This window comes from Harpia harpyja, chromosome Z, assembly GCF_026419915.1.
Source record: "Harpia harpyja isolate bHarHar1 chromosome Z, bHarHar1 primary haplotype, whole genome shotgun sequence".
Taxonomy (NCBI): Eukaryota; Metazoa; Chordata; class Aves; order Accipitriformes; family Accipitridae; genus Harpia; species Harpia harpyja.
The window spans coordinates 4,584,718-4,612,294 of NC_068969.1; the positions used below are offsets into that span (position 1 = coordinate 4,584,718).

At 40.6% G+C, this 27,577-nt stretch overlaps 1 protein-coding gene across 3 annotated transcripts in view; it reads left to right on the forward strand.

Moving 5' to 3' along the window:
* The first annotated feature begins 6,801 nt into the window (after positions 1 to 6,801).
* The window catches only part of IPPK (inositol-pentakisphosphate 2-kinase), a 35,240-nt gene continuing 14,464 nt past the window's right edge, over positions 6,802 to 27,577 (forward strand). Inside the window, exons 1-3 of one of the 3 annotated variants that reach the window (XM_052779022.1) lie at positions 6,807 to 6,989; positions 8,753 to 8,808; positions 22,436 to 22,483. In XM_052779022.1, coding sequence (XP_052634982.1) covers positions 6,938 to 6,989; positions 8,753 to 8,808; positions 22,436 to 22,483 — 156 coding nt within the window. In that variant the 5' untranslated portion in view covers positions 6,807 to 6,937. Of the gene's footprint in view, positions 6,990 to 8,752; positions 8,809 to 12,516; positions 12,595 to 22,435; positions 22,484 to 27,577 lie in introns of those variants that run through there. The other 2 variants (XM_052779023.1, XM_052779024.1) reach the window with 2 other exon arrangements.

Here is a 27,577-nt window from a genome sequence, read left to right on the forward strand (position 1 = left end):
CTTTCCTATGTGTGTCACATCAGTGATGGCTCTCACCTTGTCCCACCAACATTTTTCAGTAATTGTTGAATGTTTTCCCTGTTTCAGAGGAATGGGAGGCCTATCACCTAAAGAGACAGTGTTCACTATATGTAAAGGGCTACCATTTACAGGCTATAATCCTGTGTTCTGACAAACATTTCACTGTGCTGCAGAAAAATGGAGGAACTGGAAAACTCGTATGCAAAATCTAAAGATAGTTGCCCCTTTTATGAGAAGATGAAGCTGAGCTTGCTTTTTAGCGATTAACAGTCTTGGGGAAATTTTTTTTTACCTTCATGCTTTATTTATGGAGCTATTGTTTTCACCTTTGTTTATACTTCTTGGAAGAGGGACTATTTTTAATATTTTTGTGTAACGCCTTTGTGGACCTCTACATATAAAACCAAATAAAGCAGTAGGTCAATGTTCTCTCTCTCTCATATTATCTAAACTCCTCATTCATATAAAAGGGTTCCTGTGTGTTTTAATTTAAATAACTTATCAGTAACACTTCTTTTACATTAGATGTCATGTTTGGAATGATTGCTCTAGGAAATTGGTGGCAGAAGAATGGTTGCTTTTGGTAAAGGTAACTTTTTGGTAAAGGTAAATATTTGTTAGAACCAAAGATTCTAGTTCTTAATTTCTGCTAGAGTCAAAATGTCTGTGAAATCAAATGGTCATTTTAAGTTGGCAGTAATACGAAGGAGTGAGCCTGAAAATTTGATAGCAGGAAAGGACAATTAACTTTATATCATGCATGATGGTCTAAAAGAACAGTATGATGCTTGTGAAAGTTTGCTGTCATTTCACTTTACTCCTAGTATGTACCTGGACATGCCTATCTTTTGAAGATCTTGTGAGTACCCTCAACGTATTGTAAAGCTTATCTACATACACAGGTAACAAAAAATAACAAAGCTACACCATACTGTCCTTCTGGAATACAATATAGCAAGAATACTTCAGCAGAAAGGAAAATATATCTCATTAAGTAAAGCATCACTTCTAATATCTACTGTTAGTAAGAGAAAATTTCTGATAGATCAATCTTTATATGTGTATTTTTTTTTCAGTTAGCTCTTTGCTCTGTTATTGTGTTCTAATGATCTCTTGTTTCTGTAAAGTGATAATGCATAAGCAGGATTACTTGGCATTCAACTGAAACATGGTGTTGTCGATCTTGCAAAGTATCCCCTGCAGAAAGATCCCAATGTGGTAAAATGATGCTTGTAGGCAGATGAGGGGAGGGGAGGTGGGAGATAGAGGTGGTGGGGAATAAAAGTGACCAGGAAATTCAGACTCTTCTCAAAACTCCAAAGGGCCCTTGGGAAATGTTCATGAACTGGAAGGAATACATTTGGGGGAAGGCTAAAAGCTTAGAGGATAAGATCCATATGTTTCTCCTTTTACTTTGAATGATCACAGAGTGATCCTTATACAAGGATCTTCTAATAAATCATTTTTACACCTCTTGGGGATTTTGAGTTGTCTGAGAAGGTTAATATATGTATAGCTCGTATAGCTATACGAAGTACGGATAAGTACTGGTTAGGCTGTGTTCCTTTTTTGAATAATTGCTGTGAGCAACTTCTAGTGAGTCAGATTATGGTGGGTAATATAGTTTATTCCTGAAACGGCATTTTTTCCTTTGAATCAATGTGGATCTAGTCTCCTGAAGTCTCCTGTAAAGCCTCTTTACTCAGTTGCATTTCATAGTGTCGTACCCTTGATAAAGAGTTAGTCATGGAATGATTTTCACATCATAATAAATGACATTCTAGGACTAATCTCTGAAACAATTTGCATGCAAAAGTAACAGTTCAGACTTATGGCCTTTGATATTCTGCATGTTTCTTGTTTTATTTGCTTCTGTTTTCCTTTCTACCACTTTTTAAGTGCATCTTTATAACTGCCATCTGTATGCTCATTCCCATTCTAAGTTTTTCTTTTTGTTTGTTTCCATCAACTTTTAACCTCTTCCTGTGCATCTAAGGTCTCCCATCTGAGCATAGACATTGAAATAGCGGCCTGACTTTCAGAAGTGTTAAGTGAATGCAGAGCCTTCTGATTTGAATGGGAACTGGAACTGATCAGCCCTTTGAAAATGAATGAGATCAGTCTTGTCTAAAGGAAGCATGGAATTGTGAAGCCAAGGTAATTTAAGTAACCTGAGTGACCCATGTTTTTTAAAATACTTTCTGCAATCAAGATAATGGAATAATGAGAGAGTCATTATTTAACTTTGGCAAAACCAAACGATTTGTTTGGAGATTGTGTTAACTTTAGACCAGTATCCTGAGGGAATGTGAGGCTAACAGACCACCCAGGGATATGAAAAATACTTACGCATAGGATCCCTTGGCCTTGGCAAGTAAGGAAGCCTGTGTGTAAGACAGGTAGCAGCAATAAAGGTGATGACCAGTTGTTTGGAAAGGTAGAAGAGGGACAGTCTGCAGGAGGGAAGAGACACGATGGGTTTGGTTGTAGGTACACTTGTGCCTGGCCTCGTACCTTGCATTGGTGGCTTAACTCCCTCGCTTGACCTTGGATTGCCTCATCGCTCCAGATGGCCGGCAATCACCAGCCAGGGCCATCCCTGGTTGCTGTCACCAGCCCTGCTCTGCTCTTCTTCCTCAGGTACTGTAGGACTTGCACCCCTTAATGCTGTGCCTTGCTGGGGTGCCTTGCTGTCCCCCTGGCTCCTGGCTGACCTTCCTTTGCAGAGCAGCCACTCTGGCTCACTCCCTGACTGCTATAGCGGAGCTGGGGCAAGGGCTGGGACCTTGAGCCAGCTGCAGAGGTCTCAGGGTGGCTTCTTGCAGCTGTACCACATCAGGCTCATCCACCAGATCCAAGGCCACACAGCTGTGCTGTATCAGAGCTGCAGCTAAACTTCTGGGGGGCTGGGGAGAGCTTGCAGAGGAGGATTACAGAGGAAGATGGATGGAGGCTGGTCAGAGCTATTACAGCCTGTCGATGCATGTGGGGCCCTGAATTTATCAGTAAGTGTACAAAAGAAACTGCTGCTCGGTCCTTCTGTACCATCCCCAGATGTTGTTATGCAGTCTGGTGTTTCTGGGTATAAGCTGAAATGTAACGTGTGACCAGTTTACGTGAATTTGTAATTTATTGTCTAGAGACCTTGTACTTGGTGAACTAAAAGTTTTAACGGGGAAGGCTTCAAGGTTTTTCCACAGAAGTGCATTGCCGAATGATGGCAGTTTAGCTGAAAAACGGATTAGTATACATGTTCTCTTCCCTGTTTAAAGATGGTCACAAAGGGCTTGTGTCAAAAAAGTTTAAGATGTGCTCTCCTTTAACTATTAACAGGTCCAAGGACTAAACACAAAGTTAGGGTATGTTTGTGATATTGGACAATAAGGTGTTTTCCCAGGGGCAGTTACATGTTGCAAGAGGGTTTTTGATGATGAGCAAATAGTATAACATTAACAGTAAAGCATCTGCAATAAGAAGTGTTAGCCTGTTCTGAAAGCAGCAAAAATACTGCTTCTACATGACTTCTGACCAGGCTACCGAGTCTGCTCTGGTAGTTTGCTTTCACCTCTTTATGTAAAGAGCGTTTTGTTTTCCAGTTGCGGGTATGTCACTTAATACAAGGCAAGACCTAAAAGCTCTTTATCCCTTCATCTTTCCTTCCCTGCCCACAGGATTAAAAGCTGTAAGAACAGGCTTTAAGGAGGTGCTTAGATGGGTTGGTCTTGTTCCGTTCTGCTTTAATACCCTGTCAAAGCTACTAGGATTTCACCGTAGTGTTCTGCTTTAAAGACCTTTTACAGTTTCTAACTAGATCTTCTTTTCCATATATTTTCTCTTACCGGTCCCAAAAATTCACCACAACACTGTTTTTTGTTTGTTTGGTTTTGCAGTTGTAACCCCCCCCCCCCCCCCCCCCGCCCTGGTAATTACTGGTATTTTTTCTCAGTAAATGTTCAGGACTCCTATGCATGGAAAACAGTATTTAATTATCTCGTCTATGTGTAAAAAAAAAAAAAAATTATATATATATATTCTGTCTTGGCACTTCTTTGGAGTTATATATACTATACAGAGTTGCTGTTATTTATGCTGTGTCTGTAATTTCATTTCCTTCCTCAGACTGTATGTAGCAATTAAACCTCTTAGTAGTTTTAATGTCTGTTTATTCACATCTGTGGTTATTGATGGCTGGGTAAGTTTGTGCAAGCTCTTGTCTTTTAACAACATATATGTGGCTTTATCTTCGTTGACCTTAAGTCACCTTTCTTGCTACTTACAGTCCTATTCCTGAAGCCATTGACTTAGTTTCTAAAATATTTTATTGTGGTTTGAAGTACCACATGTGCTTTCTAAAAAAAAAAAAAAACCAAAACCAACCAAACAAAAAAACCATCAAATGGCACACTCCAATCCTAGTCTAATCTTTTTTCTTTGTTGGGTCAGTGTTTCTCAGTCAGTCTGAGACGGTGAAATGGCAGTTGGAGCATGATATTTCCTGCATTTCTAGTATGTGTATGAAATTACATAGATAAACCATGGATTCAAGAAAAAACTGTGGCATGGAGCAGTGTTACCATCCTGATAACAGGAAAAAAAGTAAAGCTTTAAAATTTTAATGAGGTGTGAGTTATGTAAGTATACTCCATTTTTGATGGTCTGAGTATAATAAAAATATAAACCTGTCAGTCTTATTTAAACATGATAATTGCATCTTTAGAAAACTGAAAATGGTGCAGTAGTTTAAAAAAAATAGTGATAGTATATTGTAGCACAATTATCATGTCCATTCAATATTCTTGGACTCACTGCCTTGAATTTGTGATTTTTAAACCTCATTTCTCTGGGCAGCCATTTCTAGGTCCCAGGATAGGATCTTTTGAGTCATGCTTACTCTTTTCATGAAGAACAAAATATCCTGTCTTTTATAGAAGCCTTTCATTTTATGAACCTGGAGAACTAAGATGTAGCTATTATCACAAAAATAGACCTTTGTATTATTGGCACCCAATTTTATCTTGAGTCTCAAGTAATGCTATTTTTTTTTTCCTCAGATCTGGGTTTAATGAACTCCTTATAGCCATCAGAATATTAACAAGAAATACTTGCCTGATATTTTTTTCCCCCCTCCCCCTTCTCCAAGTGAATAAGTGAACTGTTTTTACCATTTCGTTCTCATTCCCTGCTAAACTTACAAGTTGTAAAAGTTGGCATATGTGAGAGTCCAGTGTTGATAGCTCTGGGGCATGCCTGGGAAGAGGACACAGCAAAGGTTTAGAGCTGAATTTGGGGGGGCAATCATGTTTTGGTGGGTTTTGGCAGAGTAATGATCTGTACAGCAGGCATGACCCAGGGGAGCCGGGATGACTAAATTAATGATGTGAAGTCAGTGCCATAGTTTAAATGCCATTTAAAAACAAGCAAAAACTACAGACATGGGATGATAGAAGACAGGGTGGGAAGAAACTTTGTATTAGTTAATTTATTGTTGTCTGTCTTCTTCATGTAAAGAGACAGGATGGCTATTTTCTCATTTTTAGTTGCAAATCTGTTTGATAGCCTTATGTGTCAGTATTTTACTAGCTTATTCTTAATGTCCTATGATTTCTTTGCTTTGACTTTATTAAAAGACTGTAATACAGAGTCAAATTTGGCTACTATCCAAATTATACAAATGTTGGTTATACAGAGGAAAACTTGCAAGAGTTAGTCACCTTCTGATGTGTCAGTTTGGCTACTGTCGAGGAGTGCCGTGTGAGGAAGGAGAAGAAAAGGGGGAATTTCAGGGAGCCCGTAGAGATGATTTTGAAATGGTAATTCAAGGATAAGTTTTGCTGTTTGTAGTCAAAACTCATAGTGATAAAACTGACTAAGTGATCTAGAATTTAATCCTGTATTTGTGATAGGGAATTTTGATAATTTAGATAGTTTGTCTTCAATGTACTGCACATTATAGATGTGTATATTCATATATAGAGGGGTGTGTGTTGAAGTGCCCTGTGAAACTATATTGAACCATGTTGGTAACGGTAAGGAAAACAGCTTAATATTTTAATAAATTTTTAATGACCGTTACATACACTTTCATGTTTGTGCTTGTAACACCTCTATTAGGTATTTGAAAAACCTGGTGTATTGAAGCAGAGAGTTATTCAGAGACACACAGACTGCAAGAGCTACTCTTTTATATATAAAAAGTCTGTAACCTTAAAAACAGCCTTAGCAGGAAACACAACCCCAAAGGTAAAACTCCACGCTTTTTTTTTTTTTTTTTTTTCTTTTTGGCGTGTTTGATCATCTGAATAACCTCTGTGGCAGGTGCAAGCTCAGTTTCTACAGTGCGGTATCTGCGTATGTTATCTGGGCAACCAACACAAGGGTGCATAAAAAGCACTTGGGGTCTGGGTCGTCGTTTCTGGAGGAAGATGCTTTTCTCCCACCCCCAGCCCCCGGTTCCTCTCAGCGGCCTCTGAAAACCGGCCCCGAAGAGCTTGGCACGACGGGCGCCGGGCAGCGGCTGGAGCGGTGCGGGAAGGCCGCGGGGCCGGGGCCGGCCGCTCTCGCTGTGGAAGGGGGGGGTGGGGGGTGGCGCCTGAAAGGGCTCTCCCGGGGCTCCGCCGCCGGCCGAGGGTGAAGGAAGCGAACCGGAGCTGCGGGGCGTTCCGCTCGGCCTCCCGGGCCCGCCACCGTTTGCTTCCGCCCCGCTCAGTGACGGCGGCGGGCGGAGCTCCCCGCCGCCAAGATGGCGGCCCGGCGCGCCCCCGCCTCTCCGGCGGAGGGCGGGACTTCCTGCGGCGGGGCGGCGCGCAGCCGCGATGGTGGAGGCGTGAGCGCGGCGGGCCGGCGGCAGGCACCGTCCCCACGGGGCGCGGCGGCGGCCCGGGCCGGGCATGGAAGTGGAGAAGATGGATGAGAATGAATGGAAGTACCACGGGGAAGGCAACCAGAGCCTCGTCGTCTCCCACTGCCAGGTGTGTGTGTGTGTGGGGGGGCTGCGGCGGGTAACGGCCGGCGGCGCGCGGGCGCCCCTCCCTCCCCTCCCCCGCCCCGCCGGGCCCGCGTGAGGGGGGCGCCGCCGCCTTCCCTCAGGGGCCGCGGCCGCGCCGGCGTCTCCACAGGCCGCGGGCCGGGCCGGGCCGTGCCTCGCCTCCCCGGGCGAGTGCCTGCCGCCGGGTGCCCGGGCCTCTCCCTCGGCGGGAGCGGCCGCCCGGCCCCGCCGGCCTCCCCTCCGTCCTCTCCCGGAGTAGTTTTTCCGTTCCGGTCGGCGGGTGTTGGAGCGCTGAGGGGAGCGTGCGGGGAAATCGGGCCCGTCCTGTGGGAGAGAGCGGGAGGCGCTTTCCTTGGTTCTCCCTGACGGCTCGAAGGGGTAGTGGAAGGGAGAGCAGCTGATGACTAGACAGCTGTCGTCCGGGAACGGGAGTTGTGGGGAAAAGTACTAAAAATTTCCCTTTTCTGTTGTAACGCCCGTGTCTGTGCAAGTGTGACAGAAGAAAGAAATCCGGAGAAGGAATGTTTTTCCTTTTGTCGCTGACTCTTCTCCTATACGAGAGTTTGAATGCTTGCTGCAGTGCTGAATTGGGACTCCAGAATATAATTTGGGTTTCGGGCTTGGCCATAGACCTCTGTGTGAACGGGCCGGTCGTTTCATCTCTCTGCTTGGATTTACCTTTTGGGGGTTTTTTGGTTGGCTTGAGTTGGGTTTGTTTGGGTTTGGTTTAAATTAAACAAAAAAAATAGTGAAATGGATTCAGCATTTTGGTGAGCAGTCGCAATTAAATGAAGCTAAATCCAGTCAAGCGGATTCTATGTCAGTTTAAAAAGCACGTGTTCGTTTGACTGCTGTCACTATGTTCTTGCCCTGCTTGTATGTGTATTATTTACTTAATATATTGGGATATGTGTCACTTGAAAGAGTTTATTCTTTTTCTAAAAACTCCTTGTGGCTATTTTTTGCCTTAAAAATTTATTTGTGTTTCAGTTTAAATTCTGGTATGGATTTGTCACAGAATGTTCTTGATACTTCGTAGATCTAAAACCGTTAAAGCCAAAATGATAAAACATAGGCTTTGTGTGGAAAAAAAAAAATCTACAATAAGAGTTGGATCCTGAGAACCATGTTTTTTTATGACGTCTGAATGAATGACTGAAAATACTGGATTCTTTTGATGTCTGTTTTCTGGATTATAAGCATAAACTAGGTATAAAAAATATTAACAAATACCAAGTCTGAGAAAATGCTGGAAATCTGATGGTGCTCTGCAAACTTTAGGAGGGGCACTTCTGTGGCTCACGTTTCTTCCTTCTCTTTCTTTGTATAAAATATTTTTTAAAAGATATTTTTGTTATGAGAATGTGCATGTTTTTGTTTCCTGTCCAAATTTTAGCTTTGAAAAAGGCAGTTTAAGAAATACTTAGTCACTGGATGATAGGGGTCAGAACACGTAATAGATTAATAGTGATGTAGTTGTGATATCTTTAAAGATGTGGAAAGCGAGGAAGTCTGCCAGAGATTCAGAGCAGTTGCTGAGTGTGTCAGTTCTCTTTTTAACAAGATGCTAAAACTTTAAGATAGCGTGAATGTGAAATAGATATGATTTTTCCTTTATAGACAATTTTGAACCAGTAAAACTTAGGTCTTAGAGCTTTGTGTCTACTGATGGCGAACTCTTGTAAAATTGGAGCATATAAAATACTGTTTAGATGCTAATTGTTACTTTATGCCTCTTACAAACAGGACATACTTGCATGACTAATCATCATTCTTGTGATCTGATGTCAAGTCATTCTCAGGTTTGTGTGAACAGAACAGCATCATAATTAAGACAGTGAATTTCATTTTAACTGTCCTTGCTTCATTCTGTATCTCTTCAGTTCATGTTTTTTGTGTACAAATGCTAGTGGGAGGGATAGCAATTTGGTTGTGGCAAGGGAGATGTGAATGGATGCTCAGATATAAGTGCTGGGGTTGTCAGTGAGAGGCCAGGGTGGAACTGTGTGTGTGCTTGTTGTTTCCATGTTCTCCCTTTTGATGTGCAGTTGTATTTTGGAACGTGGGGAGGAAGCTGGTCCCTGCCCCTGTAGGTCTGAGCCTCTCTTCCTTGCTGCTTCTGGAAGATCTGAGAAGTTTTAAAAAACAAAACAGCAACAGAAAAAATAATCCCTGTCCTTCTGGAGAAGAGGGCAGAAGCTTCTTTGCCTTTTATGAAGTAAGATCCATGGTGTTTTGTTTCAACTCCTGCCCTCTGGACCACTCTCGGAAGCACTGATAACAGGTACTGGGCAAGGGCATGTATCAAGGACACAGGGCGTTTGGGCTGGGCTGAGCAGGCAGCCCGGATGGATGCCCTTGTTCCTGGTTGTGTGGAGTGTGACTGGATTGGGGTCAAGAGCAAGGGGAACAAGGCGTCCATCGTCAGTTCGTGATGCTGTCGTGTGTTTAAGGCTATGCTTATTTCTTTGGTTTGCTCCCTTCCCTGTATCCTTCCCTTAAGACATGAATGTAACGCATTGTTAATCCAGAGTTAGTACAGTACCAAAATTAAAAACTTGGTCGTAGAAGAGTTACATGCCCAACAAATAGCTCTGCTAGTGATGAGCTGATAAGTCCTAGACGCAGGCAACATGCAGCCGTGTTTTCCAGTGCGTTTGAATGGTGGCATATAGACAAAGGTTTGTCTGACAGTCAGACATTGGCATTCTGTGGAACACGCTCTGTTGTTGTGGTGAAAGTGGTGTAAAGTACTGCTCGATGTGCTCTTTCCTCTTACTGGTTATTAATGCTGCAGAATGCAACAGTGACCAGAGTCTCCCTGTGTGCCTGTGCTCCTACAGCCTGTGGAATGCCATACTGAGATGAGTGGCTGAAATCACTGCAAGTGCATCTCTGTTTCTTATTCATGCAGTTAAGAAGAGAGGACTTAGGGCACGGTCTAGTCAGCACGTCTCTTCTTACAGTGATAGTTTTACAGAGTTACTTTAATTAGTTCTCCAGCATTTAGACAGTGATCTGATGAACGAAGATGGAATGCCTGCCGAGCATTTCCAGTTACCATTGTTATCTCTGGAGCTGCGTGCTTGCTTGCTTGCTTGATGCATACTCAAACTTCCGCTTTCATAGATTTTTAAAATTTCAGTTCTGATGAATCTAAAACTCTAAGAGATGTACAGTATTATGGTACAAATTCTTTGTTGATAAAGTTTTTCCTGTTGGTTTTTATTGCAGCTGTGATTAAGTTAAAACTGAGTTGTGGTAAAAAAGCCTTTGTATAGTCTTGCAGCCTGCTGAAACGCTTCTAGTAGAAAACAAACAAAGCTTTTCTACCTCACGATTTTAGTGAGAAGTACAACTGGCAACTCTGGTTCATGAAGACAGTGCTTGAGACGTTCGGAAAGATAACTCTGAAGTACACAAAAACTGCAAGTTCGTTCAGGCAGTGTCTGTATGATCCTTGTGCATTGGTTGCAATTTTGAATATTTGATTGCATCATAGCATCCTCTTCAAATAACTTATTTGCCACCCTTCGCGCTATACAGTGAATTGTCTGGTTACTTGTTCTAGTTGCCATCTCAGAGGTGCATAAATTGCTGCAGTACAGATACAGCTCTACAAAACCCCAACCAAGCACCATCATAGACAACCAGACAGTTTAGAAAGGATGCTTCTTATTCCCAGCTTTTTTACTGGATTGTTGCTTCTTCCACAGCAGATTTGGCTTCTGATTTAAAAAGAGGGCTAAACCATGTATTCCCTCCTCCTCTCTGCTTTTGAGCAGTAGAGAGGGTTCAGAGGAACTGCTGTAGAACAGTTATCTTCTTGTAAGCTGTTGACTCTTTTTAAGGTGGAGATACCTAGTTTTTCAGAAGTGAGCTGGAAATCCTCATTTGTAGTTCTGTGTTTTAATCAGTTGTTTGCTCTTACAGAGACACTTGACACTTCATTTCAAAAGGCTTCAGGAGATGTTTGTAGAAGTAGTGTAAGCAGCTCTAGAAATAATGACTTCTAGTTCCTTTCACTGTTGAAACATATGCTTGCAATCCCCAGCTTTTGCTTTATGAAATAAAGTATGTACATTCCTTATGTGCATCACTGCAGTTGATTTCCACTCATTTTTATTTTTTGCATGTTGGGATATTATGGTAACCAAATACTTAATTTTAACATATGGTTAAACATTAAGCTTGTGTTTCAGGGTGTCTACTGGGAGGTGGTACAAGAAAAGAGGAGGGTTTTTTCCTAGCTTGTTTTTTTTATTCAGTGAGATGGTCTAGAGGAACCTTGGTGTGTGCTTGCAAAAGGTTGTGGTTTGTATCTTCAGATGCCTTGATTGTTAGTAATAATCTACTACTTGTCTTGGAGCACTTGCAGATATCTGTAACAGATATCCTTGGGTTTTGGTATGGGACTTAATTAGTAAATGCTTAACCATCTCAAGAGCATATGTAAGCTTACGAAATAGAAAAAGGGGGAGGGAGGGTAGATGGAGAAGGTAAATGAAGTAGAGCTAAGGAGACTGGGTGAGGGAGTCAAGTCAGATAATCAAACTTGCAGAAGATTTCCAAAGTTGGTGCCTGTAGTAAGTGAATAATATCTGTCTCTTCTCTTTGATTTGTTTTGGTGGTTTGTTGGTTTTTTTTCCCTTTAAGGCATATGGGTAAAGATGGAGGATATCACAGTGCTGCTTTCGCAGGCATCCTTCCTGATCCTTGTTCTGACTTCATAGGATACTGTGAAGAGCGGAGTCTTCTAGGAGAGAGGGGTATCTTGCGTTTTAACAGTAGTCTTTGATTTCACTGTATTTGTAACTGGTTCTGCTGGCAGCTGCATTATGGTGGCTGCAAAGTGTGTGCAGAAAGACACTTTCTGCATATGGGGGAGATGGATTTGGTGTTGGTTTTTGAAATGAAATAATTCTGCTTATGAGGGGGTGCTTTGTGTCAAATCAGGCTAGATAATTGTTCCTAATACAGCTTTTGCAATATGAAATAGTTTTCCTGTGGTTGGTTGGTTTGTTTGTTTTTAAGAATAATGACAAATTATTCTTACTGGAAGATTTTGTCATAATAAACTTACTTTGAGAGGACCATTAACAAGATTGTATGTTTAGACACAGGGGGTTTTGCTGAAAGTGAAAAGCTTATGGTCAGACTTACTAGCTAGCTGCAGCTTTCCTATTTGGTCTTGTTTGGCAGAAAGGGAGTGATGCTGATCATTAACTGCTGTCTTGTTGAATCTTCTTAAGACGTTTTTTCTGATGATGTCATTTTGTACAAGTTCAAAAACCTGCATGTCCTGTTTCTTCTTCTGTTGTTTTTCTATGTGGAGTTGGCTGTTTTGTCCTATTGAAATTAGTGTAAGTGAAGTATTGCCCCCAAAACTTTCAAGTTGTTCTTGAGAAATTCCAGATCCCTGACTATAGAGCAAACTTTGTTCAGTTGTCTTCTGGTTTTTCGTCAGTTGTGTTCTGTTTGTTTTTTTTTCCTTAATGTCTATGGAACAGTGAACTAACATCTATGAATGTCTTTATTTCAAGGAAACACAGAACAGACTGCTCATTCCTGTATTAAAGAGTCTTCAGGTAGGGGAAAAACACTGAAAAACTAGTTGCTGTTCCTTGTGGGTATAAATATGACAGTTTATTAACAATGACCTCTGAATATTGCTCTGATTTAAAATATGCCCAAGTTACGGTGTCTTGGTTCTTTCACAGTAAGAAATTGTCAGAAAAGGAAAGATGCAACTTGTATGTATTGAATTTTATTTTGACTAATGGGAAAGATAGTTTTGGTAAGACTTGAACTTAAATGTTTTTATATCCTTGAGGAGTTTCTTCTATTTAAATTCCAAACCTATGCTGATTCTTATTTCTGATGGATTTCACGCTCTGGATGTGTGTCCAAAAGATTCACCAAGGCTATGTCACGTAATATAGGGAGAAGTTTTGCATCTGGTTCTGTAGAATTTTCTGAAGAAAGCAAAATTTACATGTGAAGGGCCATTAAAACCTCTTCTCCTTTTTTGCTAGTTCATAGGGCATTTCTTTGACCTGGTTTCTCTAGCATTGTGTTCTTTTGGGGGTGCGCATATCTAAACATTGTCTAGCAAAGAAACCCCACACCTGCACACCCTTTGCCTACTTCGTAGAAAAAGAACAAGAAAACAGATTGATGACTAAACATAATATATTGCTTTGTTCCTTCTTTCCTAGTTGTAATTGCTTTTTAATTTATTTATTTATTTATTGTAAGCAAGTAGAGGAGCTTCTGCCCAAATTTACTGAAGCAAGCAGCTATAAAAACCAGTTGAAAAGCCAAGTATGTGATCCGGGTGTGTCATCTGTGGAAAAGAAAGGAAGAGATGTCCGCCTTGCTGTAAACAACAATTAAGTTTTTAGGAACAGGAGGCAATCACCAGTCTGAGTTGGAATTCAGGACCCTGTGTGGCACCTGTATGAAACTGTATGTTTCCTTGGTTAACTGATATTTACATAATACATGTATGGTCACTGGGGAGAAAAGGAAGACAGTTTTGTATTTGTTTGTATTTGGGTCTTTGGCTAAACTGGTACAATTGCAATTGTAGATGTCGTAACTAATTGGACTAACTCTACTTGAGTACAATCTACAAAGCTTTTACTATAAATGAAGAATTAGAAGTTGGAAGCACTTCCAGTTCTGTGGATTAGCTGCAAAGCTTTTTTTGACCCAAAAGAAAGTCAACAGCTTGAGTCAACATCTATGTAGAATTTTGATTCCATATTGGGATTTCAATTCCATATTGCACTAATGTAGTTAAATTTACATTTTCCTTGGCTTTACCAGGTTTCTGCACTGAAAGGATGCTCTGAATGCAGTGCAGTTTAGTAGTATCTTCCATAAAGTGAAAGGGAAGGTGGCACTAGGTAGCAGGACTGAATGTAGAGAGGGGAAAGAACAGAAAGGCAGCAATTAAAACTTTTCTTATCATATTAGTGCCTTAGGTTCTATAGATGCAGACAGGAAAACATAGTATGTGTGTGGAAGGAGATGGGAGACACAAACACTGCAAATCTTAGGTCTAATACTCTAATGTAATATGGCAGAGATACTTTAACTGTAGCAGCAGCAACACCACTCTCCTCCCCCCAGAATACTTTTTTTCAGAGGTGTTGTCTTATTGTGCTAATAAGAGTGTTGGAGCAGACCTGTCTTCTGGTGGCTTACTTTGGAAATTTGAACTCCACTTTATGCCTGGTTTATTTCTTTTTTTGGGTGACTTTTGAGAATGCCGAAGGCTATACGCAATGAAAATGTAAAATAAGTCCCAGTTTTGCAGATGTCGTGGTTTAAGCCCAGCCAGCAGCAAAGCACCATGAAGCTGCTCGCTCACTCCTCCCCCCCACCCCTGTTGGCATGAGGAGGAGAAAATATAAAGAAAAGCTTGTTGGTCAAGACAAGGACACAGAGGGATCAATCGTCAATTACGGTCATGGGCAAAAAACAAACTCAACTTGGGGAAAAAGAAAACCCAATTTAATTTACTATCAATCAAATCAGAGTAGGATAATGAGAAATAAAACCAAACCTTAAAACACCTTCCCCCTACCCCTCCCTTCTTCCCAGGCACAGCTCCACTCCTGATTTTCTCTACCTCCTCCCCAGCAGCATGGGGGTTACGATCAGTTCATCACACATTGTCTCTGCCGCTCCTTCCTCCTCCTCACTTTTCCCCTGCTCCAGCGTGGGGTCCCTCCCATGGGAGACAGTTCTCCATTAACTTCTCCAGCATAGGTCCTTACCACAGGTTGCGGTTCTTCACAGACTTCTCCAGCATGGGTCCTTTTCGTGGGCTGCAGTCCTTCAGTCACAGACTGCTCCAGCGCGGGCTTTCCCATGGAGTCCCAGCCATCTTCGGGGACATCCCCCTGCTCCGGTGTGGGGTCCTCCCAGGGCTGCAGGTGGGCATCTGCTCCCCCGCTCCCCTCCATGGGCTGGGGGGTGGGGGACAGCCTGCCGCCTCACCACGGGCTGCGGGGGCATCAACCTCCAATGGCGCACCTCCTCCCCTCCTTCTTCACTGACCTCGGTATCTGCAGAGGGGTTCCTCTCACATTCTAATCCCGCTACTCACTGGGGGTTCCCCTTAAATCTGTTTTCCCAGAGGCGCTACCACTGTCACTGATTGGGTCGGCCTGGGCCATAGGCAGGTCTGACTTGGAGCCAGGGAAGCTTCTGGCAGCTTCTCACAGGAGCCGCTCCTGTAACCCACTCCCCCGCTACCACAAACCCTGCCACACAAACCCAAAACAGCAGACAAGCTCAGGAGGTAGCCTTGATTAAAAATGGTCTTGTTTTTTTCTGTTTGGGTTCTGTGCTAGCTCAAACTCAAATGAGTTTCTTTTCACAGTTGGTGAGATCAAGTCATTATCTAAAAAGCATTTTTTTTTGTCTGTTTGGTAAATGCAGTGATGGTGGAGTTCAGAAGACTACACTTTGCCTTTTCTGTGCTGCTGCATGTGTATCTTCCCTCAGTCAACAGCAGTAGTGGGTTGGTTGCTTTGGTGAAATAAGTTGGCTGACCCATAAGCTGTATAGAAGTGGTCAGCCTAACAGCCTATTTTATTCACTCCTTTGGTTCCTTCCTCCCTTCCAACTTTTCAGTGAGTGTTTTATTTGCCTCAGTGTACTGAGATAGGCAATAACTGTGTTCTGACCTCCTGGGTTTGCTCGGGAAGGAACAGAGACACTGCATTTGATTGAACAGTTGCCCAAGACTTGCTTAGTTTTCTTCTAGCTGAGGTGTTCAAGATGCTTGGGATTACCAACTTGTTCTAACTCTCCATTTTATTACTTAACTTCATTCTAATTCCTCTTACTGTTTTGACTTTTTATTTCCTCCCTTCCCTATTAATATTTTCCTGAAATGCCTTGTTGCCCAAACATAAAACAGCAGCTGACTAGGCAGCTTAATGCTGCAAAGTTTATGTTGTTGATGGGTGGAGGTTTAGACCAGTTTAAAGGAAGGAAGCTTAGTACATGTTTTCATGTTCTCATTGGTATAACTCACCTGTTTGACAGATGGATGAGGTATTTGATACACTGTTAAATGTTAAGGACCAGGTTTTTTCTTGCTTGTTTTTAACAGCTAGAATATCAGGGACATCTACGGTGTTACCTGGACTGTAGTAATGTATGCTGAGGGCCAGGCATCAATAGGTTTATTCATTCTGTTCTCTCTCTGGTATATGTTTCCACCTAGTACCAGCAGGTGTATCACTTGATATCATTTCAGCTACTGTGATGAGGTGGCTTAGCTGAAGGGCAAACATTTCCTTCTCACTTATGGCTAGTGCAATCATAAAATTCTCTTGGAATTGCTATCATCTGCATATTGCAAGGTTATACAAAGCTTAGCTATAAAGTGAAACCTGAGTTAGTGCTGAACTATCACAGAAATCTAGATCATAACCAAGCAGGGAAAAAAGTGGAATGAGTACCTGAAGTCTGATGCAAGCTGTGAGCTCTGTGCTAAAGAAAACAAGTATCGTGGTGCAGTTGCTTTCAAATAATGGTTTAACATACTGGATGGTGTCAAGCAAGGTGCTATGCCAGAAATTCTTTATTCATGTAAAGAAATAAAAAGATTGTTCTTAAAGGACTCGTATGCTAAATAAGAGAGTATTGTTCCGATTTTTGAATGCTTCCTTGCACTTTGTACGAGCAATTACTAAACTTCCTCCGTACTGGCAGGAAATGTAGCTTTCCTCACTTTGTTTTGTGTGATCTTATCCACCTTATACAGAACAAAACTGGGTTGGAAAACAACACTTGTATACAATATTACTGTGTGTACTTAATTCAAAAGCTGCAAAATTTTCCAGGGCTTAGTTTGTTTTCATCTCCCACATCCCTCCACATTGCACAGCACGCTGACACCCTGGATGAGGAGACGTTTAAAAATGTCTTGTCTTGAGTATCATAAAGGTAAGCTTTTGATTGAAGTGCCTGGGCAGTGTGGTGGGCATGTTTTTACTGGATTTTATTAGTTCTCAGAAGAAGGAACTCTCCTCTGTGCAGCTCTCTGAGATGTGAAGGTGACACCTCTTTGTCCACTTGCCTCCCCCCCCGAAATTGCATTTTTTGAATAGAAAACCATTGTTTTCTGCTTAAATCCCTCAAACTAAAGTTGGAATTGAAAGGTTTGTGGAATGTAAATTTGGAATAAAAAATGTTGGAATAATTTTTGTAGTTGGCGTATACTGCATGCAGCTCCAGTGTGCTACTGCAGAAATAGCTTTATCAGCAAAATAGTTCCGTAGTTCATATTTGGTACCATTGAAACTGTCATTAATTAGTATATGTATATCACTGCGTCGAAGTAGGGCTTGAGTGGCACTTTGGTGTAATTTAACCTGTCTCCCTCTCTTTGACTGAAATTCAGATAGAATGCACTTTTTGTAGGTGTCCTTCCTGTACATTGTTGTAAATCCACGATGGTTAGGTTGCGTTGAATAGCTACAATGGTGGTAGAAGGTTTGGCATGCTTAGAGCTGCGTTCGGTAAGATCTTGATAGCTTTTTAAGTTCAGCAAAAGACAATGAATTAAACAACTAGTTTTTACTGTATAAAGAAATTCAAGAGCCTTTACAGGCACTTTTTTCACTCTAAAAGTAGTCAACTTCGTATCTTTACCTCCTTAGGTAGTAGTTGGTGGTGGTGTGGTTAATTGGTTGCAACAAATAGTATAGTAATAATTGTAGGGAAAGTTTTGTTACCAGTCTTTGAGACTGTTGTTCACGATTGGAAGCTCATGACTTTTATGTGCACAACTTTAAAACAAACGTGGGTTTTCTTCTTCTGCTTGTATATCACGTGCCTTTTCAAAATAAATATATTGACAACAGTATGGTGGACAGGTAGGTAACTTTGTGATGTAAAATTGTGTGTAGTGCTTACAAAAATACTGGTGAGTTTTTAGATAGCACAATTTATGAGACCATGTGGAGTGAGGGAGATGATGGGTGTGGGAAGAGGGGTGGATTTCCTTTTGGGACTTAAAAAGTTGCTTCCCAAAGTGCCTTGATTTCTACCAGTAGATCTTGCATATGTGAACACAAGTTGGTAATCAACTAGGTAAGAATCTTTTCTAGTTATACTGGGCAGTTGCAGACCTAGATGTTAGAGTAACACTTTGCCTCTAGACAAAAACAGTTAATGCATGCTGTTTAGAATAATAATAGAGTAATAACAAATGACGTGAACCTGCTTATTTGGAAAAGCAGAAGCTGAAATGACGTTTCCCAGGCTTTGTGTTTGGACAGGCTAATTCTTCATATTTTCGTACGGAAGCTTATTTTAAAACCATGTGAGCTGAGGTGGTAACAGCAGAAGGATACATGTCTTTCTGTACTTCTAAACAATTTTACTAGCATTTGAGCTTGTTTTTATACAAATTTTCCTATTTCTTTCACTGGCACCAGCTCTTATACAGATTTTGTTATTAATGTAGCAAGAGACGGAAACTTGAAAAAACCTCAGTGATGCAAACAAGGTTTTTCTCTGAAGGGGAATATCAGGATTATAGATTGCCCCAGTTGAGTTCAGCTTGTGAAAACTCTCCAGTTCAGGAGGCCTGCATGGTAGTATCTTACGACACTGAAGTTTAGAAGACATTTTGGGAAAATATAAGGCCAATATCAAACATAAAGCTGTAAAGAAATAAATGGAAGCTTTTATCCTGGTTTCATAATGCTACTGTCTAATCCAAAGTACCTGGATTGATGCCAGTCATATTTTGGCCTAACTACCAAGGATTACTTTGGTTTTGGATTTCACTAAGAAAGATTAAAATAATAGCTATAGTAACTGCTTTGGAGAAGAAAAATTCTTGCAGATAACCTTCTTGGGGACTAAGACCAGCAAAGTATTTTTTCCCAAGGTACATTAGGAGAAGAGTTGTGTGTACGCATCCCTGTGTTTCTGTGATGCCAGTGACTTCTTTGAGTGTATTTTTGCAGACTCTCCCACAGCTTCTTGTCTCCCTATTGGCAACCATTAACTTTTCAGTTATGATTTAACCCAAACAATTGTTTCATGGTAGGGTGTTAAAGAAGTGTTTGCCTTTCTTGGTGGGACTGTAAGCTTAAGGCTGGAGTCTCAAAATGCTGTGGCTTGAGACAGCGCTCCTCCAGAACATCCTGCTCATCAGAACATCCAGAACATCAGTGCTCCTGATTACATCATCTTGGCAGCCGAGCAACTGAGACACACAAGTTTTGGTATCCTTGTTGCTATCGTTTGAGTTTTCTGTAACAATTGGTAATGGTTTTTATTGTAGCCCTAGTATGGTCCTGGATGCCAGTAAGAATGTGGTTCGTTATCTGTTATCAAACTGCTGTGCTCTCATGTGAGAGTTGCAGTTAAATTCTTTACTTGAAGAGTAAGAGCAGTCATGTTTGATATTCTGATGGCTTTTTTTTTTAGTCATTTGTGACTAACTGGATGCTGAACATACTTGCAGAGAAAGGGTTGCAGGATTTAAAAAAAAATGTAGACAGAATTCTTCCTTTGAATTCAGTATTTTTCTAGCTTGTCTTGCTTCTTCAAAAGATGTGAAGCCTCTTAATGTTTCATGTGTTACATTTGCCTACCTCCATGCATTGTTTCTTTTTTTCTCTGCTTGATTTTACAGCCTGTTTTTTTCATCTTTTTGGCTGTATGGCACTATTATCCAATTAACTAAACACTTTGATGGTAATAGTGCATTGATGGAAGTGTTGTTAAGCAGTGGAAGGGCTTACAGAGGTGTATGTAGAGAATGAAATTTAGGGAGCATTAGGATCTAGTTGATCTGATTCTCAAAGTGCTAAGGAGTAGGGACAACCTCTTAAGAAATCTTTTCTGGATTTGGGCCATTCTTTTGCATGCAGATAAGCATGTTACATCTTTGTTCAATCTGTAAATACAAAAAAATCAGAGGCGTTTAAGATAACTGGCAAAAACCCTCGTGGCAACAACCACCCACAGCATTTCCAAGTAAAGGATCAGTCAAGTGAATCAGTAATGCAATAGCATGAAAAATGTGGGCCAATATTTTCAGCGGTAGTAATTCTGAAACAGTTGGCATCTTTGACATCTGATGGGTTAACCTTTGTACCGTGGCAGTGTATTTGTGTAACTGTGTATTGAATTGCACAAAGGGATGGAGCTAGCTGAAAACCTTCCCCCCAAAAAGAAAAGTGTGTTGGATGGGGTTTTTTTGTTTTTTACTCCAATCATCTAATAACCTTACTAAGGCACAGTGCAGGCCAACTGGTTGAAGTGCATCTGTGGCAGAAAAGTTTTGTTTGAACTTTGCTCTGTTTCCTTCTGATCTCTTTAGACAAGCAGTGTGTTCTTCTTTTGCCATATATAGTTTTGGTCATTTTATCCTAGCATGCCTCTTCAGAAATGATTTGGTAGTGAACAAATACTGTAGTGAGTCCTGTGAGAGCAATCAGGTTTTCCAAAGCAGTGGTTGGAAGCTTGTTGGCTGGGAACTGATTAATAGATAAATATCTGCAACACCCTTGCAATACTACAGGATCAAGTTTCTGAATTGATTAGAAGTGATGATCAGATGACTCCATCACTGATCCACTTGCTTATGAATATTTAAAGCGGGGCATCCAAACAGTTGAAACACTAAAAATAACATACTGCATACACAGAGCATACAGGCTCATCAGACCTGAGCTCTGTTATCTACGTGTAGGTCTTAATGAGAGAAAATAAGTTAAGTGTCACCCAGCAATCTTGTCAAATCCAGGTGATTATAACTAGTGTTCAGTTTATCTAGTTTTTGTGACACTTACGCTGTTCAGATCTTGCAGGACAAGTTGAATCAGAATTCAGGAAAGTATCCTTTTACCTGAGAGTGTTTTCCAGATGTGAGTGAACTACAAGATCTATGCTGGTTTGAGACTTTTTAGATATTGAAGGGGCTGTTTCTGTGTGTCACTAGCAATGTCTGAATCTGAATCTTGTTTTGTTAGTATTTTGGATTACACATTGTCATCTGTTCTGCTTTTCTCCTCCTGCTCTTTCTCTACATGTTGGTAATAAAACTGCTGCTCTCTTCCACTCAGCACTGTCCAGAGACAGCTTTCAGCCCTGAAATATGGAATATATCTGGTGCTGTTGTGCTATGGGAGGCTTTTTAATGGCAAGTCATTCGGTAGGGAAAAATTAGATTCCATAAACCCAAAGTGTAACTATGACATTTTGCCTGCATTATCTTTGTCAGGGAATCTGAGTGTTAGTACTTTTTTGGTAGTGCTTTAAATAGAATGTAATCCTTTGGTGTGTCTAGGAAAGATCCAAATGGAGACACTGAGTGGCTAAGAGGTAACTCCAGAAAACAGCTGTTTGTCTCTACCTACTGTGGTGCCCAGTTGCTTTTATTCACATTTTATCTGAATAGGTTGAAGTATATCAGTGGGAGTAAATATCTTGAGGATCAGATATTTACTGACTAATTGGAGACAGGGCTATGAGTTGCCTTGCCTAGTAAGGCTGCAGGTTCCTTAGTACTATGTCAAAATTTGATTTTAATATCAAAAGTCTATTTACCAAGTGTAATGGTTAATTTCAGCAAGATTTTATTGAGAGGAAGATACTTCAGCTGACTTCTGTGATGAAAGACACTCTCTTAATAGGCTTAAGGAGAAAGGCCTAATTTACTTAGGACATCTACAAAATATTTTGTATCTGAACTCTTAAAAATAAAGGCTGAGGATGTTTTTAGAATTTGTGCACTTTGAAAATATGAGGGTTTTTGAATTGTTATAAAATATGATAGTAATTGTAAAAATGACAAAAATTAGTGGTGGTTTTTTTTTTTTTTTTTTAGGGTTATATGTTTGGAAACCTGCTGCATTTGTCCCGATGTTATATGTTTACTTTTTGGAAGTTTAGAAGTAGTAGGGTTTTAGTGTTTATAAGTAGAGCTGTGTAGCTACTGCTCGTAACTGCTAAGTGTCTCCTTAATATTTTGTAATGCTGTGCTGATACTGTAAGCAGATGATATCTAAGTGGGTCTTACGTTTTTTTCCCCCAAAGACCTTTGGCGCAAAAATGATAGGGTGTTGTTCTGTTTGTTTGATACTGTGTTTTACGAGATTTTCAGAGCAGTGCTATAAGCTAAGGGAGTATTTCACCTGTTACACTTGGTGACTGGACACGCAGAGTGGCTGCCTTGTTAAAGTGATGGCAAATCTGGGAACAGACATTGATGTATTTGATTTCAAGTTGAGTGAAATAACCATCTAAAATGTCTATTTTGCCTTTTTTTCCCTTAATTTCTCAGATGAGGTAAATTGGGGAATCAGACAATTTTGCTGTTCAGGAATTATAATGTACTTAAATGCTAATGAAACCATATTCTTTCCTATCTTTCTTTAGCGCTGTGTGGTGCTGCGGTTTTTGAAGTCCCCCCCAAACCAGAATAAGGTAAGACTCAACATGTACTGTTGATAAAAGCCCCCAGGTAAGCTAATAACCGGGCTGAGGAGAAACAGGAAACCTATGAAAGAACTGTGACTGATAGGAGAAAGAATAAGGGGATGTTTTGAAATGTGCCTGTATTTCAGGAGTTTTGGCAACAGGAGGAAATTTGAGGTCCTCTTACGTAACTAAGATTATGTGACTGCTGATGTCAAGACCTTTGTGCAGGACAGATTGTAAGACTGCAATATGTAGAAGGTACGGCTTTCTGTAAGGATAGCTGTGGCAACAGAGAAAGTGCTAATGTTGCATATCAATGTAGGAATGCAGTGATGCTGAGGAAGAAATGAAAGTTTTACTGTCTGTTGCTAGGTGGGGCAGCAGAGGAACAGCACAGGAGTGGTGTGATAAAAGTCTGCTGTTGACTAACTATTCAGTAGCTAAAACCCCATGGAATTTGGATGAAGATATGAAATATTCACAGAATAGCCTTTGTCAGTGCGTGATTTTAGTGTCCTGTCTGTTGCAAAAAGATCATGGAGGGACACAGTCTACCAGTTTCTTGGAGTGTGGCAGAAGGTTTTTCTGCTTGAGAAGGAACTGAAGCAACTTACCTTAGATTTGCTTTAACAGGGATAAAAAATGATCAATAGTGAAAGGTGGAGGGTAAAAGTGAAGTGTCAACACAGTGCTCCAAGGAGGAAAAAAAGAGGGCACAAGAGGCAGAATTTGCACCTCCTGCCATTTCCTCAACCCCGTGAGTAGTCTTTAGGGCATGTTACCTGAGACAGGGAATGGCTTGAGTTACAGCAGCTTCCGAGCCACGGCTTTGTAAGGTTCAGTGGCAAACTGTTCTGATGAAAAAGAAATATAGAAAGCATTACAGCTGTACTGAGAGCTGGGGGGGACGGACGAGTGCTTAATTTTGGGAGAAAAGAAACAAGGATGAATGTAAAGTAAACAATATAGGAAGGGTGTTTTCCTTGTTTTGCTTTAAATTGGGAAGATGAATGCAAAATGCATTCAGTTTAGAAACTTCTCTTTTGTCCCTTGTTAAAGTAGATCAGAGGAAAGCAGGGGAAGGTAAAACCCACGAACACAGTGTATATACGAGTTATTTGACAGCCTTTCTGCTACTATTTTACTTGGAAAAAAAGTCTGGTAAAACTAAAGTGTGATTCAAGTAAGTTTTTGATCTACTTATAGAGGCAGGATTTAAAAAATAAACGCTGTGCTTCTGTAGTAGACCAAGATAATAATATTTAGAGCTTTTACAAGAACAGGGAAGAATCCAGTGGATTGGAAGAAAGGAAAACAGTGCCTATCTCAATTTTTAATATAGCAGGGGAGAATTAGACCACAAGTTTAAGTAAAAAGTCAGTCTATTGCCATTTATTTAAGAAAACAAAACATCGAGTACCAGCTTTTTTGCCGCTTTTTTTTTTTTTTAAAGTCCAAAGAGATTGTTGCATAGTAATTGTTTTTAAAAAATTGACAGTGTGACGAAGTCGCAAAGGAAGCCAGGAAGTGACTTTTCAGTTACCCACCACAGCGTTGAAGTTGATAATACTTCTGTGGACTGCTTTGGCATGCATATAGTTTTTTGGATTAGGATAGCGAAACACAAGAAAAAAAATCTCCTGGGCATGGTGTTCTGTTAGTATTTGAACACTGGTCAGGTTCTTGAATGTTGGTTTTTTTCCCTGCATAAGCAGATGAGTAAAATTGCTCAGAATCCTACAAAGCATAGAGATAGATCGCAGTAGGTATTTCTCTGGGCTGTAGCTGATGAAGCACTGAGAGTTTGCTTTTTAGAAGTTTCTAAACACTTGTTAACAAAAGTTGCTAACAGTTGTTAGCAAAACTTCCATTCAGAGTTGTCCCAGACAGACATGCTTCTCTTCTTGCTTATTGTAACAGCAAAAAGGCTATTTGTGGATGCAGGTAGTGGCGGAGTGTACCTCTGAAAGCATTTTAAACAGTGTCTCTTTTGAGTGTGTGCTCCAGATTGATAAATGCACACTATCAGAGCAAACTCCCCTGTTACATGTAGAAGTGTTAAATTTTGAGGAGAGCTGGCTAGTGGCCAGCTCCAGCAATCTGTATTTGCCTTGTATTGTGATTGTGTGGACTTTAGTGATAGACAATTCCTTTTGGCTTTGCCCTCTAAATAGACAATGATGTAATTTGAATATATTTAATTATTCTGGTGATTGATTTTTTTAAAGGATCAGGTTTTATTGGAGCAGAATGGAAGACTAAATATTATATCTTTAGATCTGTAAAAAAGTCCTGGAGAATCAGTTTTGGGACAAACTTGGACGTAGCAACATGACAGCTGTAGAGGAGAAAATGTTATTTAGGTGTAATCTGTATTTCTGACTCATGCAAGATGAGTTAGGATATCAAGTGTTATATATCTGTGCACAACATTGTAGCTTATCCAGTGTAAACAACTCTGAAAGAAGCAGTTGAAGCAAAATATTTTCTAGTAAGATCCATACTGAAATTCAGATGTGGACAAATGTGTCTTGGTCTCTTCTGCTTAACTCCTTCAGAAAAGGTAAATAAGTCTGGATGCTGCTTTGCATTTATACTGTTTGGTTATGAATTTGGGACTAGATAATCTAGTAGTTAAACAAGGTGGTGTTATTGCAAATTGTAATCTTACTGTTACAATTCAGTGTTTTAATGAAAAATAATCAATAATGTAACTCATGGGCTTGCATTTCTGGAGTAGAAAGTCCAGTGTCGGGACTCGTGGAATGATTTTAATTGCATATTGCTAATTTTAGTGTATAAGTCTTCTGCATGAATTTTTTTTTTCTCCTTTTTATTGTACAGAACTTACCTGATGAGTTTTAGTGTTTTGCTAAATGAGCTGGCAGTAGTAATGGGTCCTTCAAAAGCTTTTCATCTTAGTGGTTTTTAACATTGAAAGGTGATGCTCCAGTAACCCGTTAGTTGTTTTTTGTTTCTTGTTTAGAGTATATCAAACATATTTGCTCTTTAAAAGGAGGTGAGCAGGTGTCATAAGCTCGATTTGTAATTTTAAAGTTGCATTGATCTTTTTAACTGGTGAGTCTTTCCTTGTAGTAGTAGTAGTAGTAGCAGCAGTGAATGTCCTGATTTTCCAAAATGCTTATTTCCCAGTATGTGTGTGTGTGTATATGTATGTATATGTTTAAAAAAAAAAAGGCCTGTGGGTACTATGTACATCAGCAAACCAGGTCAGAATAATCTGTAAGTGGGAATTAGCTGAGATTTCTGTTACTGTATGAGATGATGTGACATTCCTTCTGACCATTCAGAATTTGTATGAGTTAAACAAAGGATTATGTTGTTCTTAAAAGGGCAGAAATCTGTATATAAATTGAAGTTTTTGCTATAGTATGTGCTCAGAATTGCCGTTTCCCACTTCATCAGCTGGGAAAGATACTGGAACTATTGAGGTTTTAAATTGCTGGGGGGCGGGGGTGGGTTTCCCCTCCGCAAAGCAACTGCTTCCCCAGCCTGGAACAAATGGTACAGTGTGTTTGCAGGCTGCTCGGGGAGAGAGTAGAGGGGTGGGGGCAGGGGTTTCCCCAGTGGTGGTCTCCTCTGCCCTCTGGTTGAGAGAAGTGAAGGGGCTCAGGCTGCCGGCACTCCCCTCTGAGGGATCGTGGCGTGTTCAGCACTAGCGATGGGGGCACTGGCCTTCCTGGGAAGCACAGATTGAGCAACCCTGCTGTAAAACATCCTTTTGCATACCCATGTGGGTGGCCTGCTCGCACATCTTGTTGCCTATTAATTATTTTTTCTTAAATACACTTCTTCAGACCAGATGACTGCAATTGAGGAAGTTACTCGGGCATCAGTGTGTGTTTTGTTCTAAGACATAAGCTGTGGAAGATTGCCTGTTGTGAAGAGACTCCAAGCTTATTTTGGCGCTCTCAAAAGGATTCAGGGAGAGCTGTTCTGAGAAACAACTCTACATACAATATGCCAAGCATTTTAAATAATAAGTGCTGTCCTGGCCTTTATAGAATGATGGAAATGCTGTGCAAGTGCTTTGGAAAAAACTGTGTTTTTCCTACTTGCTGCAAAGGATTGTTTTTTTTGGTTAGTGCTTTGCATACTGAAGTAACAGTATGTAGTACGGTATGTTACTGAAGCAAGCGTGTAGTAATGTGTATTACTGTAGTAACTTTTCCTTCTGTAAAGCATTATTGCATATTGCAGTATTATGCGTTGCTGCTTCAGTCTGGAAAATGAATCCTGCTAGAGGAAGAATATTAAACTCAGTATGTAGTCTTAGCAGACCTGTGTTTACAGTAACAAACTAATCTTTCTTAGTCCTACAACTTGTGTAAGTTTGTTAGGTAGCAAATCCTTCCGGTTGGGGGGGGGGGGGGGAATCTACCTATTGTGATGGTATTATAAAACAAAGTTAGCTAGACTGCCTGGTTAGTGACAATCTCCTTTTACAAATCTCAACACGTTTCATTTGTGTTGGTTGTGGTCTTTCCTCTTTTCTCTAGACTCTGTCATTATCTGAGTGTTGTCCTCCTAGCATTTTATTTTCTCTTACTCTGCTCTACAGTGTAACATTTATTTTTTTTCTCTTGCTTATGTTTTTTTTCCTCTCTGATTTTACAACTTGGACGTGAGTGTTGCACTTTCTTTTCCTCCGCTGTTACTTAATCCCAAGAGTAAATCTGTATGGTTTAGTGCTCTATAGCGTACAGTGGTATGCAAAGTAGTGTTTTTCCAGAAAAGTTTTGGGTTACAAAAGGATACAGGAGCTTGGAGATTGTCTGTAGTGACAATAAAATACTGTGCAGAGAACCAGAGTGTGCTGGAGTGCTGGGAATGGGATAATATTGTTGTAAAGCTGCTCTGGTACCTTTTTAATGAGCAGAAGTCTGTCAGAGTCAGACTGCACTAATGTCACTGTCCTGCTTCCAGTACTTGTTTAGCATCACTTTTATCTAGCTTGGCATTTTGGTCTTGTAGAAGAACTTTAGTGTTTTCTTCATAAAATTAATGGAAGATGACATTATAGTAGGATTTGTCATTGTCTGGGGCAGGATTCGGGACAGATGGCAAATTCTGTACCTG